At 46.2% G+C, this 18969-nt stretch overlaps 1 protein-coding gene across 1 annotated transcript; it reads right to left on the bottom strand.

Annotated features, from left to right (window-relative positions):
* Positions 1 to 990: 990 nt before the first annotated feature.
* On the bottom strand, positions 991 to 18859 carry LOC127468168 (C-type lectin domain family 4 member E-like). The gene is made up of 6 exons (XM_051781116.1): positions 9528 to 18859; positions 6099 to 6215; positions 4115 to 4207; positions 2321 to 2472; positions 2009 to 2130; positions 991 to 1596 (listed from the first exon to the last, which is right to left on the bottom strand). Exons 1-6 carry the CDS (start codon positions 9592 to 9594, stop codon positions 1452 to 1454), a joined length of 696 nt encoding a protein of 231 aa, XP_051637076.1. The 5' UTR covers positions 9595 to 18859; the 3' UTR covers positions 991 to 1451.
* Between the last annotated feature and the right edge of the window lie 110 nt (positions 18860 to 18969).

Genomic DNA, 18969 nt, shown 5'->3' with positions numbered 1-18969 from the left:
AGAGCATTCACTGTCATAGTAAGGACAGAGTCACACAACCAGGTTGCACATCCACTTGCACTCCATGTGAGGAGCTCACACTGTTTGGTCAGGAAAGCTTGGGCAGATGATGTTTCTGGGGAAAGACAAAAGTGAGGACACAGGAAAGGGGTGGAGAAAAAGTGAGATCCATGGAGGCATATGGTCTGCAGCAGGACATGAAGGCAATTCAATAGGCAATGGACCTCTGGAAGGGACTTCATGTGCAACAGCAGCCCTGCCCTGCCCCTTGCAGCCTCTTCTGCAGCATGACCTGGCCTGGGCAGGCATGCTCTTACAGGGACCACGGAGGATTTGGCCTCGCAGGAATGCTGCTGCATCAGGTGAGCCTGGGATCAGCTCTGACTTAGGAAGAGGACTGCTTCCTCCAGGTGGCACTCAAGGCCCAGAGTGGATTGCTTCTCCCATGGGAGCAAGTCCAGAGGGAGAGCCATGGAGATGAAGGCAAAGGGAATGGAGACAGAGGGCTGGAGCACCTCTCCTCTAAAGACAGGCTGCAGCATTTGTACAGCCTGGGAAAGAGAAGATTCCAAGGTGACCTTAGAGCAACCTTTCAGTACCTAAAGGAGGCTTACAGGAAGGCTGGAGAGGGACCTGTCACAAGGCCATGTAGTGATGGCAGGAGGGTTCATGGCTGTAAACTGAACGAGGGTAGGTTAGATTAGATTTCAGGAAGAAATTCTCTACTGTGACATTGGTGAAGCACTGGCCCAGGTTTCCCAGAGGAGCTGTGGACGCCCAATCCCTGCAAGTTTTCAAGGCCAGGCTGGATGGGGCTTTGAGCAACCTGCTCTAGTGGAAGGTGTCCATGCTCAAGACCCAGGGCTTGTAACCCAATGATCTTTAAGGGTCCCTTCCAACACAAACCATGCCATGATTCAAGGATTATACCTCAGCAGATTAGAGATGGAAAGAGAGAAAGACAGATCTACACACACTGCACAGAGACTTTTTTATTGGTCTAATACTGTATTTTCTCTTGCATAAATTTCAGAACTTGTTCAACAAAACCAGTGCAACTGGAGGACATTCTGCGTGTGACTCAACAGAAAGCAGAGACTTCTGCTCAAGGAGAGAAAGAAAATGCAGCTCAGGACATCTGTCTTCCATTCCTGTGTCTTCTTCCTGGAGAACTCCATGTCTTTTCTGCCAGTGGCCTCTGGACCCACTCAGAGAGAAGAGGACACAAGAACACGGGACCTGCTTTGATGACCCTCAGCCTTCAAGTGTTCCCTCAGCCCCTCGATGCACTGGGGATGCTGGACAAAGGGTCGTATTACTTCCACTTCCATTATCCCACGCAGCACAGTGAAGATGCAGGCTTCAGGGCTCCTCACCCCTCCAGCACAGCCCTCTGCCGGTCTCAGCTCACTGATCATCTCCCATTTTTGCTAAGGATGGGGGTTTTCCCATCATAGAGTTATGGCAGCAGCTTCACAAATCCGATAAAACATCTGACATTCGACATTATTCCAGTTGTTGGGTATTTCTGAATTCCTATGCATTACAACACACTTCTCATAATCACTTTCACTTGGTTCATTTCTTCGCCAGAACCTGAGACAGAGACAGGCATGTTACTCCCCAGCTTTCATTGTAAAGAACTGCTGGAAAATGCTACAGAAGGATGCAAGACTTGAAGGGGAGAGAGAAAAATTCCCAGTGCTGATTCATGGACAGAAGCAGTACCCTTCCACCCTCTCTGATATCCCACTGGCACAAGTGTCATGTGGAAACCTGCCTTCTTTCTACAGCCTTCCAACACAGAAGGGCCCTGCTCCTTCCTTCTGGGGGGAGCTGATCACCACCACTCACCCCATGAACTTCACACCCAGCAGAGACACGTGTCTGCCTTCAGGGCAAGTTTGTGATACCTCCCTCTCACACACCAATAGACACCCTCACATCTCCCCTACTTTCACGCACTACCAGGAGGCACACCAATCACTCTCCATCCAGGGATACTCACGCTGCTGTTACATTATAGGGAGTCTTGTCCACCCACTGCCACTGATCCACAATCTCTGCTCTCAGACCAATGTAGAAATTCTCTGCTTTTAGAACTGGTTTTATCTGTTTAGAGAGGAAAACCTGGAAATGAGGGAGAGTGCAATGTCTGTGAGATGCAGGATTGATCAGAGGGAGGCATCAGGAGTCCATGTGGAGTAGGGATGGTGGCAAACAGAACCCAGTGCAGGACAAGGAGGGGCTCTTAGTCCCCTCCAAGGCCCAGCATTGTGTCTGTGGCTGCTCTGCCCCTCCCTCAGCCCTGTGCATGTACCTGCTCTTCCTCACTGTTGATCACCACCAGGTGGGAGCCCATCCCAGTGCAGTTCTGCTCACTCCCAGCCCAGGACATCGTATCAAGGGACAGAAAATAGCAGCTGTTTTGAAACCTTCTCCAGCCTTTCGGGCAGCACATCCAGCCTCGGCCTGTGCGGGGAGAGAACACAGAATGAATGCAATAAATGCTAGCAACAAGAGAGATGGTGATTGCAAAGATCCAAGTCCTCCAGGGCCAGTGCTCATGTTCTCCTTAGTCACTTCTCCTGACAGAAAGTGCTTGAAAAACAAGCAGAATACAGATACTTTTCCCGCACTGCTTTGAGGATGACCAGTGAGGTTTGTGTACACAGAATCCTGGTAATCTCCTTGCAGGTCTTCACAAGATTATTTTGGTGGTCTAGTTTGTCTTCTCCTTGTCAAGTCAGTCTTCTTTAGGCCTTTAGTCCCAGGAAACAGGGGATATTGCTTCTTTCCTTGACTGGAGCTGCCCTTTTATTATTGCTCCATTGTTAACCTCCCCTGTGCCACTCTGTGCTGTCCCCCTTGTCTGGTCAGAGTTCACATCCACGATGCCCTCCAGGACATCATTAACATGGCCCTCTCCTCCTGTAACAGTTTGTTTGGATACATGTCCGGAATAAAAACAAGTGCCAGAAACATTCAAACACACAAAATATCTTTTATTACAGTGAGAATAATAATGATAATAAACTTAGCAAAAAGAATTAAAAACTAAAAAGGATACAAAATAACTACCTTATTGCGTGGCCTTAAAAAAAAAATAAAAATATGAACAGCATTTATAACATGATATTAACTAGTAAAAAAGGGATTTTAAAGGGATATCAAAAAAGGATCTTAACATGATATTATGGATAGCTATTAACATGATATTGGTTAGTAAAAGGAAATTAAAGGGAAATACTATGAACAACTTATTTATGTAACAATATTCAATAATAAAAGGGGAATTAAAGGAACACTAAAAGGATATTAAAAAGTTTGCTTTCTCAGTTGCTTCCTGTCAATAAACTGTGCTTACCCACACAGACAGGCCAGGGCTGTCAGGATCTGCAGCAGCTGGTTGGCACTCGTGCTTAGCGGGCGTCCCCGCGGAGCAACACAGTCTCGGTGGCAGGATGAGCATCGCTCAGCTCAGCAGTCCCGACACCCCATTTTTATCAGTTCCACATTACGCTACTTAGGACCAGTACACAGTATAAGGTGATGCCTGAATGGCAGCCAAACACTGCCTAATCATTACCTGATGGCAACAGTCTGCACGTGCCCTACTTGTGGGGCAAGGGGCGAGCGACCCCTGCCCACATCATCTTCCTCCCATCATCATCTTTCTCACCCCATGTATGACCTCTACCACTGTGTTTCAAGGGTAGATGTATCTATCTTGCAATATGTAGCAAAACCAAGGAAGAACTCAGCTCTGATAATAGGGGATATCAGGCTGACTTGCTAAAAAGCACAGTGGACCTTACAATTAGCTTGTGCCATGAAGTTACATTGTACCATACTCTAGCTGGTTTCACATCCTAATATGATTCCTTTCTCACTGTAATGGAGCCTCTATGCTCCATTGATCATCTAATTCAAAAGTACCCCCCCTTACACCTCCCCCTAAGCTCTTAGCAGGAAACCCTTTTTCTGCCTGCTTCCCTCCTCTGCAGTCTGCCTCTCCCGAGTCTGCTCCTGCTGCCACTTACTGTCAGAGCAGACCTCAGCATTCATTGTCCCCATCCCAAAGACCTCCTGTACCCCTGCCAGCCCTACTGACCTTTGTTTTCCGACACCGCTGAGTTGCACTCCCACGCCGTGAATTTCTCCTGCAGGGCTGTGGGCCGGTCACTGCTGTGGGAGAAGGGAGCCACTGGAAAGGGAGAGGAAAGGTGGCAGGATTACTCCTTCCTCCTGGCTCCTCACACAGCATCTCTGGGCTTCACTCCTGTTCCACCATTTCCCCACCAAGCATTGTCCCAGCCGTCACCTCTCCTGGCCCAAACAAGTGGCATGGCTGCCTTCCCAGCCCGCAAAGAGACAATCTTGCATCTCAGACAGCAGAAGGAACACTGGAAGGACACACCCTGAGGATGTGCCAGACAGGGCAGCATTGATTGCACCCAACCACAGCCACTCTGCCATGAACATATACAGCCAAGCTGCCAGTCTGAACCTCTGTACAATCAGTGAATAAAAAGCTGCTCTTCAGTGTCACAGTTTATCACTCCCTAAACTAGATATCAACAGTAATTTGGAGGAGTAGCACATCAGATGGGTCTGTTTCTTCAGCAACAGACAGTGCAGGTGAAGGTAATCACATACAGCTGGAGCTGCTGAAATCAGGGTAGAGGGTTTGACTGCATGACCTTAGTGGTCTTTTCCAACATTAATGATTTTACTATTCTATGTTTGTATGACCACTAACGAAAATCATGTTTGTATTGTGATTCATCTGTGCATTGCAATTGCCACTCTCTGCTATGTGAAATTTGTACTGGTGTTTTCATTTTAATACATTTGCTGTATCACTCTGCTAAACCAAAATCCTATGTAGCATCAGTTAACTTGGATAAGTAAATTTGCCACTAAAAATTAAACCTTCCATGTGTATGAGAAATTATCAGGCTCTAACATCCCACCCTAAAACTCCCCAACCTTTTAGCCTAGTACTGTGAAAAGTTATACATTTGGGAACAAAGCAGTACAAACTCCTGGGACTCAGGAACTAATGACAGCAAAAGGAAGGGCAGGGATTTATCATAATATATGCCTCTATCAGAATCCATCACAGTTATTGACAATTTGTGGAAACATGCCATGAATTGTCTTTAACAGAAAATGAGAATGAAACAGTAATCACAATCTCCACAAACTGCATGTGCAAGAATAATTTTTAATTATTTAATCTGCAATTAACCCTAAAAAGGTGTGAGAGTTAGCACTGTGCAGCTCATCCTAGAGATGCCAGGACTATGAGAAGTCATGTTTTCTGTTAGGACACAAAGTGTGTCCAAGCACCTTAGAGAGCCTAAGTGCAGATTCAGCTGCCTGTGTAGGCCCTTGTGCTTCCATCTCCACTTTTTCCCCTCTGCTAAATGTAATTTAGCTCCTTTTTGTGTAGTATGAAGGTAGAGAATTGTTCCTAAGTTCCAAAGAGGTCATTCAAGATGGGAATGTGCAATCTGGGCACACTGAAAAAACCCGGGTAAACAGTGGAAGATTTGGGGGATGTATGCAGACATACAAAGTCAGGTCAGGAAAACCTGAGACCTTTATACAATGCCCAAACAACCATGCAGTTTTGAAAATGGCCATGCTTCAAGCAGGGCAATAGACTAGAGACCTCCAGAAGCCCTTTCCTGCCTAACTCTTTTCATAATTCTCAGGAAGAGGGTGGGTATAACAGAACCATCTGGCATAATGGTGGGGTAGTCCTGCCTCCCACATGCCAGTTGGCCAGAACCTCTGGTTTGGCTGGCCTACAAGAGAGAAGTTTGTGTCATGTTGCAACTGTGCCCTTAAATCCCCAATGCTTAATTAATCAGGGAAGATTTTGCTCCTAAACATACCATTCAAATGTTCAACGTTTGGATGTTCTGAACCCAAATGCTGGTGCTTGCATCCTTTTCTCATGACAAAATTGTTCTTGAGTAAAAGCCCCCTCTGGTTGGAAGGTATTCCCCTCTGGGTACTGATTTCTCTTCCTTTCTCCCAGCACTTCCCCCAGACCTCTCTTCTGCAACCAGCCTGCACATACTCACCAAGGAGAACAACAACAAGGGCAATGCATGTCAAGAGGAGCAACAGTGAGATCAGCCATGGGAGCCATGGTGGGTATTTCTGGGGGTGGTGCTCACACTTCTTCGTCTCAGGAGGTGCTAAAAGTGAAGGAACAAACCAAACAAAACACCACAGTCAACTATGCTTTGGTCAGTCCCCAGACCACATATCAAGGATGTACTACTCCAGAAAGAGCTCCTCAAAAATAAAAAGCAATTTAATTTCTGATGTGGAAGTTACATGGCTGGGGAGAAGAGCAGACTGGGACAAAGCAGGGGATCTCTGTGGTTTCTAGAGAAGTCAAGTTCAGTGACAGTATTCCCAGTCCCAGCCCAACTGGTGAGCTAACAATGCTAACTGCTGTTATTAGGAGGTGAAGCCTTCATGTGGCCTCAAAATCTAAAGAGAAACAGTGTCTTTCTAGAATGAGCCCAAAGCTGCCAAATGTAACATTGCTCTATCCGTAATACTTGAGACATTCATATGAAGATTTCATGTTTACTTCTTCCCAGAAAACCTTTTATGCCTGATTCAGTTCCTTCTTAGCATTTTGGACTTCCTGTGCAGAAGGTTGATATAAGATGAATGAGTACAGGAGACAAAAAATGTACAACGCTATGATGGCTCATAATCATTGGGAGATTAAAAGCTATATTCTTCCCTTCTATCTCTGCTTTCCGAGCCAGGGTTCAGAGATTTGCTCTAATAGGTTCCACTAGGATGGATACCTCGGGAGAACAAAGGGCTGTGTCCAGCAGCCTAAGTAAAGTATCACACTCAGATTAAGACTTGACAGGACTTGACTTTTGTCTAGGGGGATTTTGCCAGTACTGAGGAGGTTTGGAAGTAGACAGAGGAGCAGGTCACAGGGAAGGAGAAGCCATCACTTGTTAGGAGATTGTTCTAGTTTGTGGCAGGTACACAAGCCAGAGCAAATAGAAAGGTAAAGAGACTGTAGCACTCACTGCAGGACAGGAGTAAATAAGTTTTTGGAGAGACTGATATTAATGATAAGATTTAGAGAGACCTCATTTGTTGTTCAGCATGAAACTCCCAAGTCTATCAGCAGCCATGTGTGCCTGCCAGTCATGTCTAGTAAGCAAGACTTCCAGAAACCTGCTCTTTGTGAAAGCCTTCTGACTACTTCCCAAAGGTTACAGAAGGGCAAAAGGCATAATGTTGCATTATTTGTAGAGAAAAAATTCATAGACAGACAAGATCCAGATTGGTGAAATAATGTTTTTTCTAGCCAAAGCTTTTGTCTGTAGTGAAAACAAGGAACCAGCTCATGATCTGGAGTCCAGCCACCTACTTCAGACCCAACCAGTCCAAATAACTTTTTTGATGTGCAGCACATCCAGAGTATGACTGTTCAACCTGTGCCCAGTCAGACCTGAGCATCCCACACTCTCACCCAAGCAGCACAGGGAGCACTGTATGCCATCCCCCTCAGCAGCAGTAGTGCTGAGTGCAGTAACCTTGTGCACACTCAGTGGGTTGAGCTCCCTGCAAAATGCTTTCCACAGTTGGTCTGCTTGCTTGTAAAATTTCCAGCATGATCCCAACACAACAGACTTGATGAGCATATGCTGGTTATTCAGCATGTAAACCAACATCTCCTAGGCACAGGTAGCAAGTGTGGGGCAGCACAGATGCCTGTGTTTTTATCTGGGAAATCCTGGTTGGAAATGAGGAATTTCCTGCTAGAGTTCATGTATTGTTTGATTAGCCTTCTCCTCTCTAACTTCTTGACTGCCAGTTTTGGTATCCCTAGAACCCAGCTGAAGAGGCTACAGAATGGGAAAACCCAGGTGTGCTTGGCCATTACCAACACGGGGTCTGCATGGCCAGAGTAACCATTCAGAAGAACAACAGAGCAGCAAGACTGTCTCAACCTTTCACTAACAATCATAACGCTCATCCTATGTGCATAGTGTGAGGCTGTGAGAGACACAGAACTGTCTGCAATGGTACTACCAGACACTCCTCTGCATTCCAAGTATAAACAACAGGCAGTGTGAGATCACTTCAACAGGCACACCCAAAATCAGACCCTAAGCACACACCCAAACCTATAGCATAAGCTTGGCATCCACAGCTCAAGCAGACATGGCTGGATCAGATGTCTTTGGAATATCATTTGGAACACGGTGGGGAACTTCCACCACCCCCACCTCACCACAATGGAAATGCTAGCTGTATCCAGAACCAGCTAATCTTGGTGCATTGAAAACAGTGAGCTTTCAAGACAGTCATTTATTTCCATGACTCATGCCTCAGAGCAGGCAAGGAATAACCTGGAGCTGATGTCTGCTCTGTTTGGGATTGTAAAACTGAATTAAAGCTGTTAATAGTCAAGTTAATATCCTTAGCAGCAGTAATTAATTTATGCACACATACTTTCACTCCCCTGAAACCTGTTGTATAGGGTTCTCTATGTCAGGGCAGAAGCAATGAGCCATACATAAAGCCTCTCTGTTGGTTCCTACTTGTGGCATAATGACTACAAACTGATCAGAACATGCCTTACATTTGCATAAAGTCTGGTAAAAAAAAAATTACCATTGTAATTTTTAATAGCAATAAAAATTTGTTTGGTGTGTTAATTATTTTTCAGGAGCGGCAGACATCAATAATAGAGTTGGATCTTCCTCCAGATCTTAAATAATTCTCCTTCTGTGTATTTTAGGGTGTTTTGTTCAAGTTTTGGGTCTCTTTTCTTCAATGACCATATCTCAATCAACCATGGAAAATGGGGTTATAAGTTCCTGCAGCCAGTACCACTTCTCATGAAGCTGCAGAGTACAACTGACTGCTCTACTACAGGGAGACTCCTGTCCTTTCCATAAGCAGGAATCTGTGGTCTCACTCTCTTAGAAGCAGGAGCAGTAGCAGCAAGGGCTTGGGCTTATTTTCTGCTTTGGGAGCCCCTTCACCTTTGTAACAGATTAGATTGTTTGTAATAAATTGTTGGTACTCAATACTGTCCAAAAACGACTCATTCAAGACTACATACCATGTAAGGATGCAGCCAGCACAGAAGCAGGGCTAAGCACTACTCCTGTACAGTGCCTATGCTGCACCTTATACCTATTGCCACTGTTGGTGTTGCAACCAGGGGACTGAGGGAGCCCAAATACATTCCTTAATGAATGTTCACTTTAAACCTACTGTCTGTGCTCCCAGTAGTCATTCTTGATCATGTTGCAACTCCAACTCACCTTTACTCTTGCAGACATTCCTCGAGACTCTTACTTCAAAACTCCTCCAGTCTCCTGCTTATTTAGTGGTAGACAGCTCCTTTTTCTCACCAATCCATCAAGACCAGGCAGGAAAAGACTCTGTTCCCTGTTCTTCAGCCCCCCTTCATGCCAGCTCCATTTCCCCTGAATAACCCATCCATTCCTTACCTTCAACCACTGCAGCCAGTGATGCATTCTTGAACTTCACCTCAGCATAGGTGACTTCTGATGCCATTTAATCAGTGTGACCACTGACCCTGTCCTTAGTTTTCCCACATAAAATGTGGTCCTTTTAGGTCCTTGTTTCCAGGGGGTGACACCAATAGGTTACTGAGGCTTTCCCATCAGCTCATTCACCCTCTGCCCATAAAAGAAGGCTGTGTTAAACACCAGAAACACTGGCAATAACCTCAGAATTCCTGGGAGCTCAGAAGTGCTCCATATGGGTCTTCAGTTTCTTAGCCCAGAAAATCAGCCCTGGCACTATGAAAGCTTCTGAGACATAAAAAAAAAGAGAACCTAACAACTGAAAAGGAAGTTGCATCCTTCCTTCCCCTTAACCAATTCCCAGCTGATAGCCTTGCTTTTAAAGATATTTTTAGGGTTTTCTTTTTGTCTTTTTACCTTTCTTATTTAACTTTCTCCTATTCTCATATTTTCATGCCTTCCTTTGTCTGTTTGCATTCTACTATTGCCCCTAGGTTTGCAGCTATCACAGCTCCTAGCCAAGTTTAACCCGCAGTCCAATATAAAATGCATCCTGCCCTCACTAGTCCCTTGTGATTAAGCTGCATTTTCTACATCATATGTTGTAATTATGTGTCATTCTCGGAAGTCAGTCCCACTTGGGAGCTAGCACTTATAACAAATCTCAAATAAGGAAATGTTCCTGTAGAAGTGAGGCTAGGGATCTGCAGCCTTAGGCAAAGGAATAAAAATAATCAGAACTATGATATATCCAAGGAGAAACAAAAGGATGAGGCCAAGGTCAAGGAGGAGAGCAAGCAAAGTGGATTTAAAAAAAAAAATTGCTGATGGTTTGAGAGGTTATTGGGAAGACCACACACAGTGACCTCTCTGTCACAACCTGATTCACAGCTTGTGGAAGTTCAGAGCAGTGCTTGCTTCAGGCTCCATTTCAGAGGCTTTTGAAAAGGGATGGTTTATATTTTTTTGCTCCAACACTGTAATTTATCTCCCTTATCTGCTTTCTGGTAAAGGCCTCTGATATTACCTTGGACAAAATGTCAGTCTGATCTTTAGCCCGATTTCAAGCTGGAGCAGATCTTGAAAGAAGACAATTAAGGGAAATGGCTGCTGAGATACATGCTAGATCAGACAGACTCTGAGAAGAAATGCCAGTAAGTCAGGCAGGGTGAGAAGGGTTCAGTCAGCAGATAGGACTCAGGAATCACAGAATGGTTTGGGTCAGAACGGACCTTCGCAGACTGTCTTGTCCAGCCCACTGCCATGGGCGAGGACATCTTTCACAACATCAGGCTGCTCAAAACCCCTTCCAATCTGGTCTGAAACATTTTCAATTAAGGGGAATCAGCAGCTTCTCTGGGCAAACTGTGCCAGTGTTTCAACATCCTCATTGTAAAGATTTTGTTCCTTATATCTAATCCAGATCTGGCTTCTTCCACTTTAAAACCATTACCCCTTGTCCTATCACTACAGGTGCTGGTAGAAAGTCTCTCTCCATCCTTCTTTTAAGCCCCATCTAAGTATCGAAAAGCCACAACAAGGTCTCCAAAACAACCAGAAGGGACAAGGAGAAAGCTTTGCTTGGTTAGTTTAGCTAGCTGGAATTTCCTTAAAGCAGAGCAGACTGAGATGCTCACAGGACATCCAGGGAGCTAGCACAGAGGGCACACAGGGCAGAGCTGGAGGTGAGATAGGGCAGTACCAGGAAGAACATGCATCAGACACCAGAGGACCATAATGTGGTAGAAGGTAAAGGGCACGTGAACACAGATTACAGAGAACTACCCCTAAACAGAGTAGGGCATATGTAGCTGGATTTCTTTACCAAGGAGCCTCCTCATGTCTTGTGTGCTCTAAACTGGCTTTATTTCTCCATTTTGTATTGTTTGCAAAGAGCGTGACTTTTATACAAGAATCAGAACATTTGCAGAACAGAAGCCTGGCCCCTTGAGAATATGCATGCTGCCTGCTTTTCTTTCCAACATCCTTCCAGCACTATGCTTTGTCTTCAGGCTTGGCCCTCTCACTGGAATTAAGTCTCCCCTGAGTGTCTGCTGAAATCTAGTAAGCCCTCAAATTTCATGTTGAGATTTCAGAGCAATCCTCTGCATGCTTCCCCCTGTCACCACCCAACCAAGCTCAACAGACCCAGTCTCGTGAGGAAAAGGCTTCCTGTCAGGGTTTCAAGATTTCCACTGTGGAGAAACAGGAAATACAATCAGCAGACAAAGAAGGAAGTCACAAAGGTTTTTCCATTGAATCACATCTCCAAACAGAGCTGAGGCATTTCAAATGCGAATTCAGGCTGTAGCTGCTCTTTTTATTAGATTACACTAGACTGCACTCAAACATCAGTAGACAGCTCAATTCTTCTTTCTCAGCCATCAGAGTTGTTGTTGCTTGCTATCGAAATTCAACCTTGAATCACACTTCCATAGGATGGAATGCTGAGCTGCGCAACAACAGTGAGGCGATATTCCTGAGGGTAAAATTTGTCCTTTGCATTTCATACGCACTGATGGCATATAACTGGGTGGAAGACAGGAACAATTGGGCCCTGCAGTTAGTTGTGGTGCTAAAAAAAAACCAAAAAAAAATAACATCTTGCCTTATAAAAAAACCCGAACTCACACTTTGATTCCTTGCATTCCCACTGCTGCTCCTCAGTTCCTCTCTTTCTCCACTTCTGTGTTCTGCTCATCCCCTTGTCCTCCAACAATACCTGTGTTTCCCCACAGACATCTTTCAGCTGAACCCTACTCTGCAGTGCCACATACCTCCCACACTCCCAATTCCCACTTGCCTCACGACCCAGCTCCTTTCTAGGACTCATGTGCTTGCTCACCTCAACAGCCCTGTACTTCCTTCTTACTTGTGCTCCCGTTGCTGGTTGCTCTGCAAAACTCCATGGGCACCATTTGGCTGCCTGACCCAAACAGAAAGCACCAGAGGAAAGCTCTTTCTCCCCTACCTGTCAATAAGGTTTGAATAATGTAGTATCAGCAAGCCCTTCACCTCACAGACAGTGTCACCCAATCGAGCAAGCAGGTCCATGTCACAACAGAGGAGACAGCGCCATTGCACAGGCCTTACTTCTTTTGAAAATCCATCTGAACCAGAGAGCAGAGCAGCCAAGGGAAGAGCAAAAAAAGACAGTGGAGCATGGAAAATGGGGAGAAATTAATAAGGGAGGTGAGATACCTAATCAAAGGGATTCAGGCAGTGAAAGCTCCTTGAAAGCTCCTGAGGGATTTGGCTCGTCAGAGAGGATCTACCAGCATTGTGTACCCTGCTGCAAGGAACTGGTTAAGGCAGGGAGGGGCAGTATGCTGCAGTTCTTACTGCAGGAGCTGAGTTCCCCCAGCTCCAGGGGACAGTGTGGGAGCACTGCAGCCCCCTGGGAACTGGGAGAAAGGCATTCCATGGCTGATAACACTGGCCAGAGCTGCAAGGATAAGAGAACTCTTGTGGAAGGCAGTCACAGAAGGTGAACCAGGGTTCCATACAAATTGCCAGGAGACCTAGGAAGAAATGGGCTATATGGAGCTATAAAAGCTCAGAGAAAAGGACATTTGAGCCAGCATCCAGGGGAGAAGAGAAAACAGGGAAGTACTGAACGGACAGTGAGAAAGGGAGGTGAGAGCAATGAGTGGGATGGGTTAAACAGAAGGCAGCACTGCGAAGCCACACTAGTTTCTGGCAGGTGGCAGCACTTCACCACAGGCAGGCCTGAGTCAGCAGCAACACACGGTGTCCTGAGCAAAACCACCTAGAGTAACACTAGTACATAGACAGAGATCAGCACCTCACCAGAATATATGGTTACAGTACCATGCAGAACACGGTGAAAGAGATGAGAAAGAAATGTTTCCTCCCAGAAAGGGTTTGTGCACTTTTCCCCTGCACACATTTCTACCAAGTTTTAGTGAGACTTGAGGTTTTCAAGCAGAAGAAGCCATGTCCCAAAGTTATGTGAGCTGAGAGAGCTCAAACTCAGTCAGACTCCAGAAGGGAAAGTCGAGTGCCCAGCTGTAATGACAGACTATCAAAATCCCCCCAGGCACAAAGGAAAGAATAAGAGAAGTAAGAACACTATCCAGGGAATCTTCAAGGAGACAAGAAGCCCCAACCTGCCTCTTTACATAAAGCATTAACATAGGATTGTTTCTTCAGAAGAGATGTTTCATTTATTTCCCCTAATTAACAAATTATCCAGTCAAAGCTGACCGAGGACACATTCAGATGCATTTACCTCACAGCTTTGGTTTATGCCATTACTGCGAACACCACACCTTTGTCCCCTTCCTCTTTTGGACCGGAGTCACAAGTCTCAAGGCCAGAAATTGTTGGAAATCAGGTCCAGATACTGCAGTTGCTTGCCACAGTGGTATATCTGACTTCAAACCTGGGCCAGATCCAAGTCCTGATCAGCCCCCAGTGGCCTGTTTCAGAGGCAGGGCTGTGAAGTTTATCATCTTAGACAAACTGCATATGGGATTTGCATGAAAAAGTTGTGGCCACATAATACCTCCAATTCTTCATGTTTTATTTTCAGTTCTGTCGAAGGATCACACAGATCATCAACAGCCTTGAGTTCAGTTTGGCTACTCTCTGCCCAGTGAGGTGAATGCACCTGATCTTCTTTTGAAGGGGGAATGGGGGGAGTGGAAAGAAAAGCATAAAAATGGAAAACAACCACAGTCACTAAGTAACTATGAGGGTTATCAGGTAAGGTCACACAGATCCATGACGTAATCTTAGGGCCACTCTTATTTGATCTCAAGCTGTTTCTCTCCACATCCTCTCCACATAGTAAAATCTTCTCATAGGGAGGTTTTGGGGACAGCTCTACTGGTTAGGCTGTCCCAGCAGGTGGGTCTGGAATAGCAGCACAAACTTCCCTGGTCCTGCAGTGCTCCCTCACCCCACTCATATCCTCAAGGGCAGATGTATAAGTGAGATTGTAAATGGCCTGTGCTGACCCTTACCCTGCACTCTGTAGCCAAGGCAGCTCTGCATGCCGTTTGCAGCCTCCGAGCCCACCCTGTGCTGGCCAGCAGCAGGGCAGGGGGACACCATCTGCCCCTAGAGGAGTGCAGACCTCCCATGTCTGCACTGTCCTGTCCAGTCAGGACATGACAAGGCAAAGGCCATTTGGAAACAGCGACAGAAAGCTGAATGAAACCCAGGGAGAAGAGTCAACTCAGTCAGACACTCCTTGGCACCTCGTCACCGAAACACGCTAGGAAAGTTTTAATGCCAGGCAGGGAGTGCTTAAGCTTTGGGGTTCAACTGTATGCAAGAGCCTCCTCATGACACAGATGCCAACACAGTTGGATGGGGAAGGGCAATTTTTTTTGAAGAGCACACTCTCCAGGTGCCTGTGTCACTGACTTTTACCACGGCAGGACACTGAAGTCGGCACAGTAAAGTGAAGGGCAGGCAAATGGCACTTCAGGGTACCATGCTCCAGCATGGAGCCAGCATTGACTCAAAGGGCGAAGGGCCCCTGCTGCTGACTCCCTGCAGGTCCCGGAGCTGCCAGTTGGGATGACACAGAGAGCAAAGTGCTCCTTGATGACTCACACTGGCCTGCAGCACCATGGCCCGAGTCTCTTAGACCCTGCTTCCAGTTCACAGTTATTCATGTATTTAGCATTTTAAGACTGGACCAGACAGGCTCAGCACACCATCCTGGTCCTCACCCAGCCTCTGCCCTTCCTGAGGTGAAGGATAGCTGTCAGACCTCAGCATTCCCCACCACTGACCACCCTCCCATGTCAGATGTCTCACCACACTGCTGGCCCACCATGGGCCCCACCCCAGCCTGCCCCTGTATGGAATGTATTGTTTAAGGGCTTTTTTGTTACCAAAAAATATGAAGTGGTCATTTCCAAGCACAGCACATACCCATGGTATTGACTTCAGCTTTAGGTATTGGTGGCAGCAGCCCCTAACTCTGGGCCAGACATACAGCCTATGCTGCCATATCTACAGCCCCTCAGCACATATTACCCAAAAAAATGCTCTCCTACTCCTTACCACTTGGCACTGCTGCTCACTGGACTACAGTTCCTTGTCCCTGCTAGCTAACCAAAGTGCTGGTTTGCATAGCATTAGACACAGCATCTCCACACACCTTTGAACAGTTTGCTTAACACCGTAAACATGCACTTACAGACAAATGTTTAGACATCACTTTAAAAAAGACTAGGAGGGGTGCTGCTCCTTTGGGCCAAGCTTCAAAGACAACAGAAATACATAGCTGTAAATACATTGGACCACAAAAGGAGATATGTGCCTGCCCTGGCACAGCTTGATTCCAAGTCCCACACAAGGCTCTCTGTGCAGCAGGGAAACACAGAGGGCATTAGGATTGCAGAACATGGGTACATTTGAAAGCACCAGTTCCATTACTGCCAAATTATCAAAGTACAAATCGCCAGCTGCAGTTTCTTTTCAGGGAGCACCTCACCAGTGCTAGCCAGGTCTCAGGTGATGTCTGCCTACATCCCACCTGCCACTCCCCCGATTCCTGGAGGCCCAGCCAGCCCCTGAAGATGGTGGCTGAGCCCAGGAATTGCAGGAAAGCCCGCAACAAAGGGTTTCGGCAGCAGATGGCAGCACACTGTCATAGGTGAGACTGAACTTCCAATGCCCGATCGCGGATGAGGCTTGCAGACCAGGCTAGGAGGGCAGGGGAGCACCACACATCCCTAAAACACAAGGCTCAGCACAAAGGCGGCAAGTTACAGGCGGCTTCCTCCTTTACGGAATGTCTCTTCAGACTGCTTCAAGGACTAAAAAGCCAGTCTACTAAGCAAGCCAGATGCTTCTGTCCCAGGGCTCGGGAGTCGCTGTTCTACAATGCCTAGGAAAGAAAAGGGAAAGCAGGCTATTGCAAGTTACCTGGCTGGCCTGCCCCAAACACAAGTGATGGAATAAGATCCCAAAAGTGACAGCTGGAAAACGTGGCTCTGCTCAGGAGCCACTCTAACGACCAGCTATTGCTGACTGATGGATTTTTCCCAAGCTCAGCTTCAAGGAATGTCTGTCAGAGTCCGAACTCTGGATGGGGCAAAATTAAGCTACCAAACTAGAAGGGCATCCTGCAATGTGCTTTTCCTTTTCCTGTGAGCATGAACAGAGATATTAACTTGGAAGAAAGAGACCAACCAATAACCACCTCTAGAGTGAGAGTCTATTGTTCATGTAATGCAATGAGCACTCAACAGATTGCCTAGACCTTGAGGCATTATGTGTGTTAACTACTTAGGCCCCAGGGCTCCGCTTCTATGCTTACCAGCCCAGCTGTTCTCCCTCCTAGAACTCTGTAGATTTATGCTGATTTAACAGCTTGAGTTCAGATTCAGATCCTGTTTCCTCATTACCAATGCTCAGAAAGACTTTGGGGTTTTTGGTTTTCTGTTTGGTTTTTATTTGGAAGAACAAGTCTTCCTCTCCATTTCTTCAGGAGTCCACACACAGCATCAAGGCTTTGTGAAGTCTAGAGCCTGAAATTCACATGGCTGTGGTAGGAACAGTTGCTGCATGACTGTGAGACATAAGTCATAGAATGTAGAACATAATTAATGGGAGAAAGGGGTGGGAAACACTCACATCCCACCTCAACTACAACTTTCACAAAAGAAACAACCAAAAACCAGATGAAACTGGGATCTTCCCTTCGACATTTCTTCCCTGACTCTATTTGCTACAGTCTGCCTCTCAACTGGCACAAACTTTTTTGCCCCTTTGACTAGTCCCTCTCAGACTGATGGCAGGTCTTCCCAAAAGCCTAAGGAAATCAGCCAATCTACTATGTAAAACATAAATGTTCAGGGGATATTGCTCAGTTTGATCTGCTGATACATATTAAGGGCCTGACCTTGATCCTTTACCTGGAGAAGACTATTGTCTGCAGTATCAGAAACTGTAGTTCTCAAGCAGCCTGCTTATTGGCTTCTGCTACATTAGAAGAAACCACTGGTAATGGGAAGTACAGAAAGATGGAAGAATTCAGCTGGTCCAGCCACAGGCCAGGCCAAGTAATTTCACCAGTAACCTACCAGGGAGGAAAGATATGGGGACTGGGAAGATTTCTAGAGGAGACTAAACTCTCCTCAATGAACTGTTTCCCAATCCTCTATGCTGCTTTATGCATAAACAGGAGTATATCCCTGCACTTCCCTTAGGTGCACCTCACCTGAAAATCCTCCTGCTCTGGAGAAATACCCTTTTAAGCTTTCTAATCCTTTTTGCTGCAAGTACCTACTGAAAAGTCAGAGAAACTTCACCATAGCTTGTGGGCATGATGTTTCACCTTCCACCTGCCAGGATGCATACAACATTGCACCAAAACAGGGTCACAGCTCTGCTCCTAGATCTGAAAAAAATGTAGATTTTTTTTTTTTCAGCCACCACAGATGCTAGAATATTTGACAATTCAAACAACCAACTTCAAAGGTTAAGACTTCTCATCTTTACCCAGGCCATAAGACTTCTGTTGTACTTTCAACACAGCCATATGCACAGTTTTGCTGGCTGGCAGAGGAACACTGAGAAAGCATGGCTGCACAAGATAACAGCTGTAAGCAGGCTTGATATTCCCCACCTTCTGGCAGATTGGCTGCCTGGACTCAGGTCCAGCTTAAGTAATAGAGGTGTCTGCCTTTGAGAAACCTTAGCAAAGTTGGCCTGCAGGCTTATCACAGCTAAGGGTCTCACGCTTGATCCCTGCCTGAGCTAGAGCAGCCATGCCCACATCTGGCCACATACCCTGCTGATCTAAACCCTCACCCTGACAGGCTCTGATCTTTGTGCTCAAGTACTGCAGGACTGCTCCTTTGTTGGTGAGCCCACTGCCCCTGCCTGCCCTGCTGTGACTCAGCTTCCAGTTTGCTCTCTTTCCAAGCAGCCTGCCCTTGCTGCTCCTGACAAAGCTCACCTTGCTCACCTCTGCAGTCAGCAGAGACTGCTTCCCATCTACCAGCATGGCAAGAATAATTTCTGAAAGTATCTGCAGGCTGTAAAAGCCTCTAATGTCTGAAATGCTAAATGTCAGGGCAACTAAGTTTTCTCACTTGTAGTTTTATCCACGCTCTTATCAAGCATCATATGCACCTACAGTCAGGCCTGTTTCTATGTTGTTGATTTGTGTTTGGTGTTGTGTGGTGTTTTACCCCATTTGGAACAGCCATGTCATTTCTGTGTCCTTCTTCCACACCCCTCCCTCTTTGTCCAGACAGAATGTCCTGAACCCATTCATTCCTGAGGTTGCTCTTGTCCAGTCTGCAGGTCATAACACATATTCAGAACAGTAAGTAGGCTACAAGGATCTTGCTGGAGACATGAAGACTTTCAATCTAGAGGCTTCCAAAGCAACAACAATTTGACAACTCAG

Source organism: Manacus candei, unplaced genomic scaffold (assembly GCF_025592945.1).
Source record: "Manacus candei isolate 608988 ecotype Guabito, Panama unplaced genomic scaffold, ASM2559294v1 h1tg000014l, whole genome shotgun sequence".
Taxonomy (NCBI): domain Eukaryota; kingdom Metazoa; phylum Chordata; class Aves; order Passeriformes; family Pipridae; genus Manacus; species Manacus candei.
Note: the sequence above shows the minus strand (reverse complement) of the source record. Positions and strands in the feature narration are given on the sequence as shown.

What these genes read in the sequence shown, in the direction of transcription:
- LOC127468168 (XM_051781116.1), bottom strand. Translation starts at nt 9,594, where the DNA reads ATGGCATCAGAAGTCACCTATGCTGAGGTGAAGTTCAAGAATGCATCA. An exon ending in ACTGGCTGCAGTGGTTGAAG is followed by an intron (nt 6,216 to 9,527) that starts GTAAGGAATGGA and finishes CTTCACTTTTAG; the next exon opens with CACCTCCTGAGACGAAGAAG. An exon ending in CCCTATAATGTAACAGCAGC is followed by an intron (nt 1,597 to 2,008) that starts GTGAGTATCCCT and finishes TCTCTGTCTCAG; the next exon opens with GTTCTGGCGAAGAAATGAAC.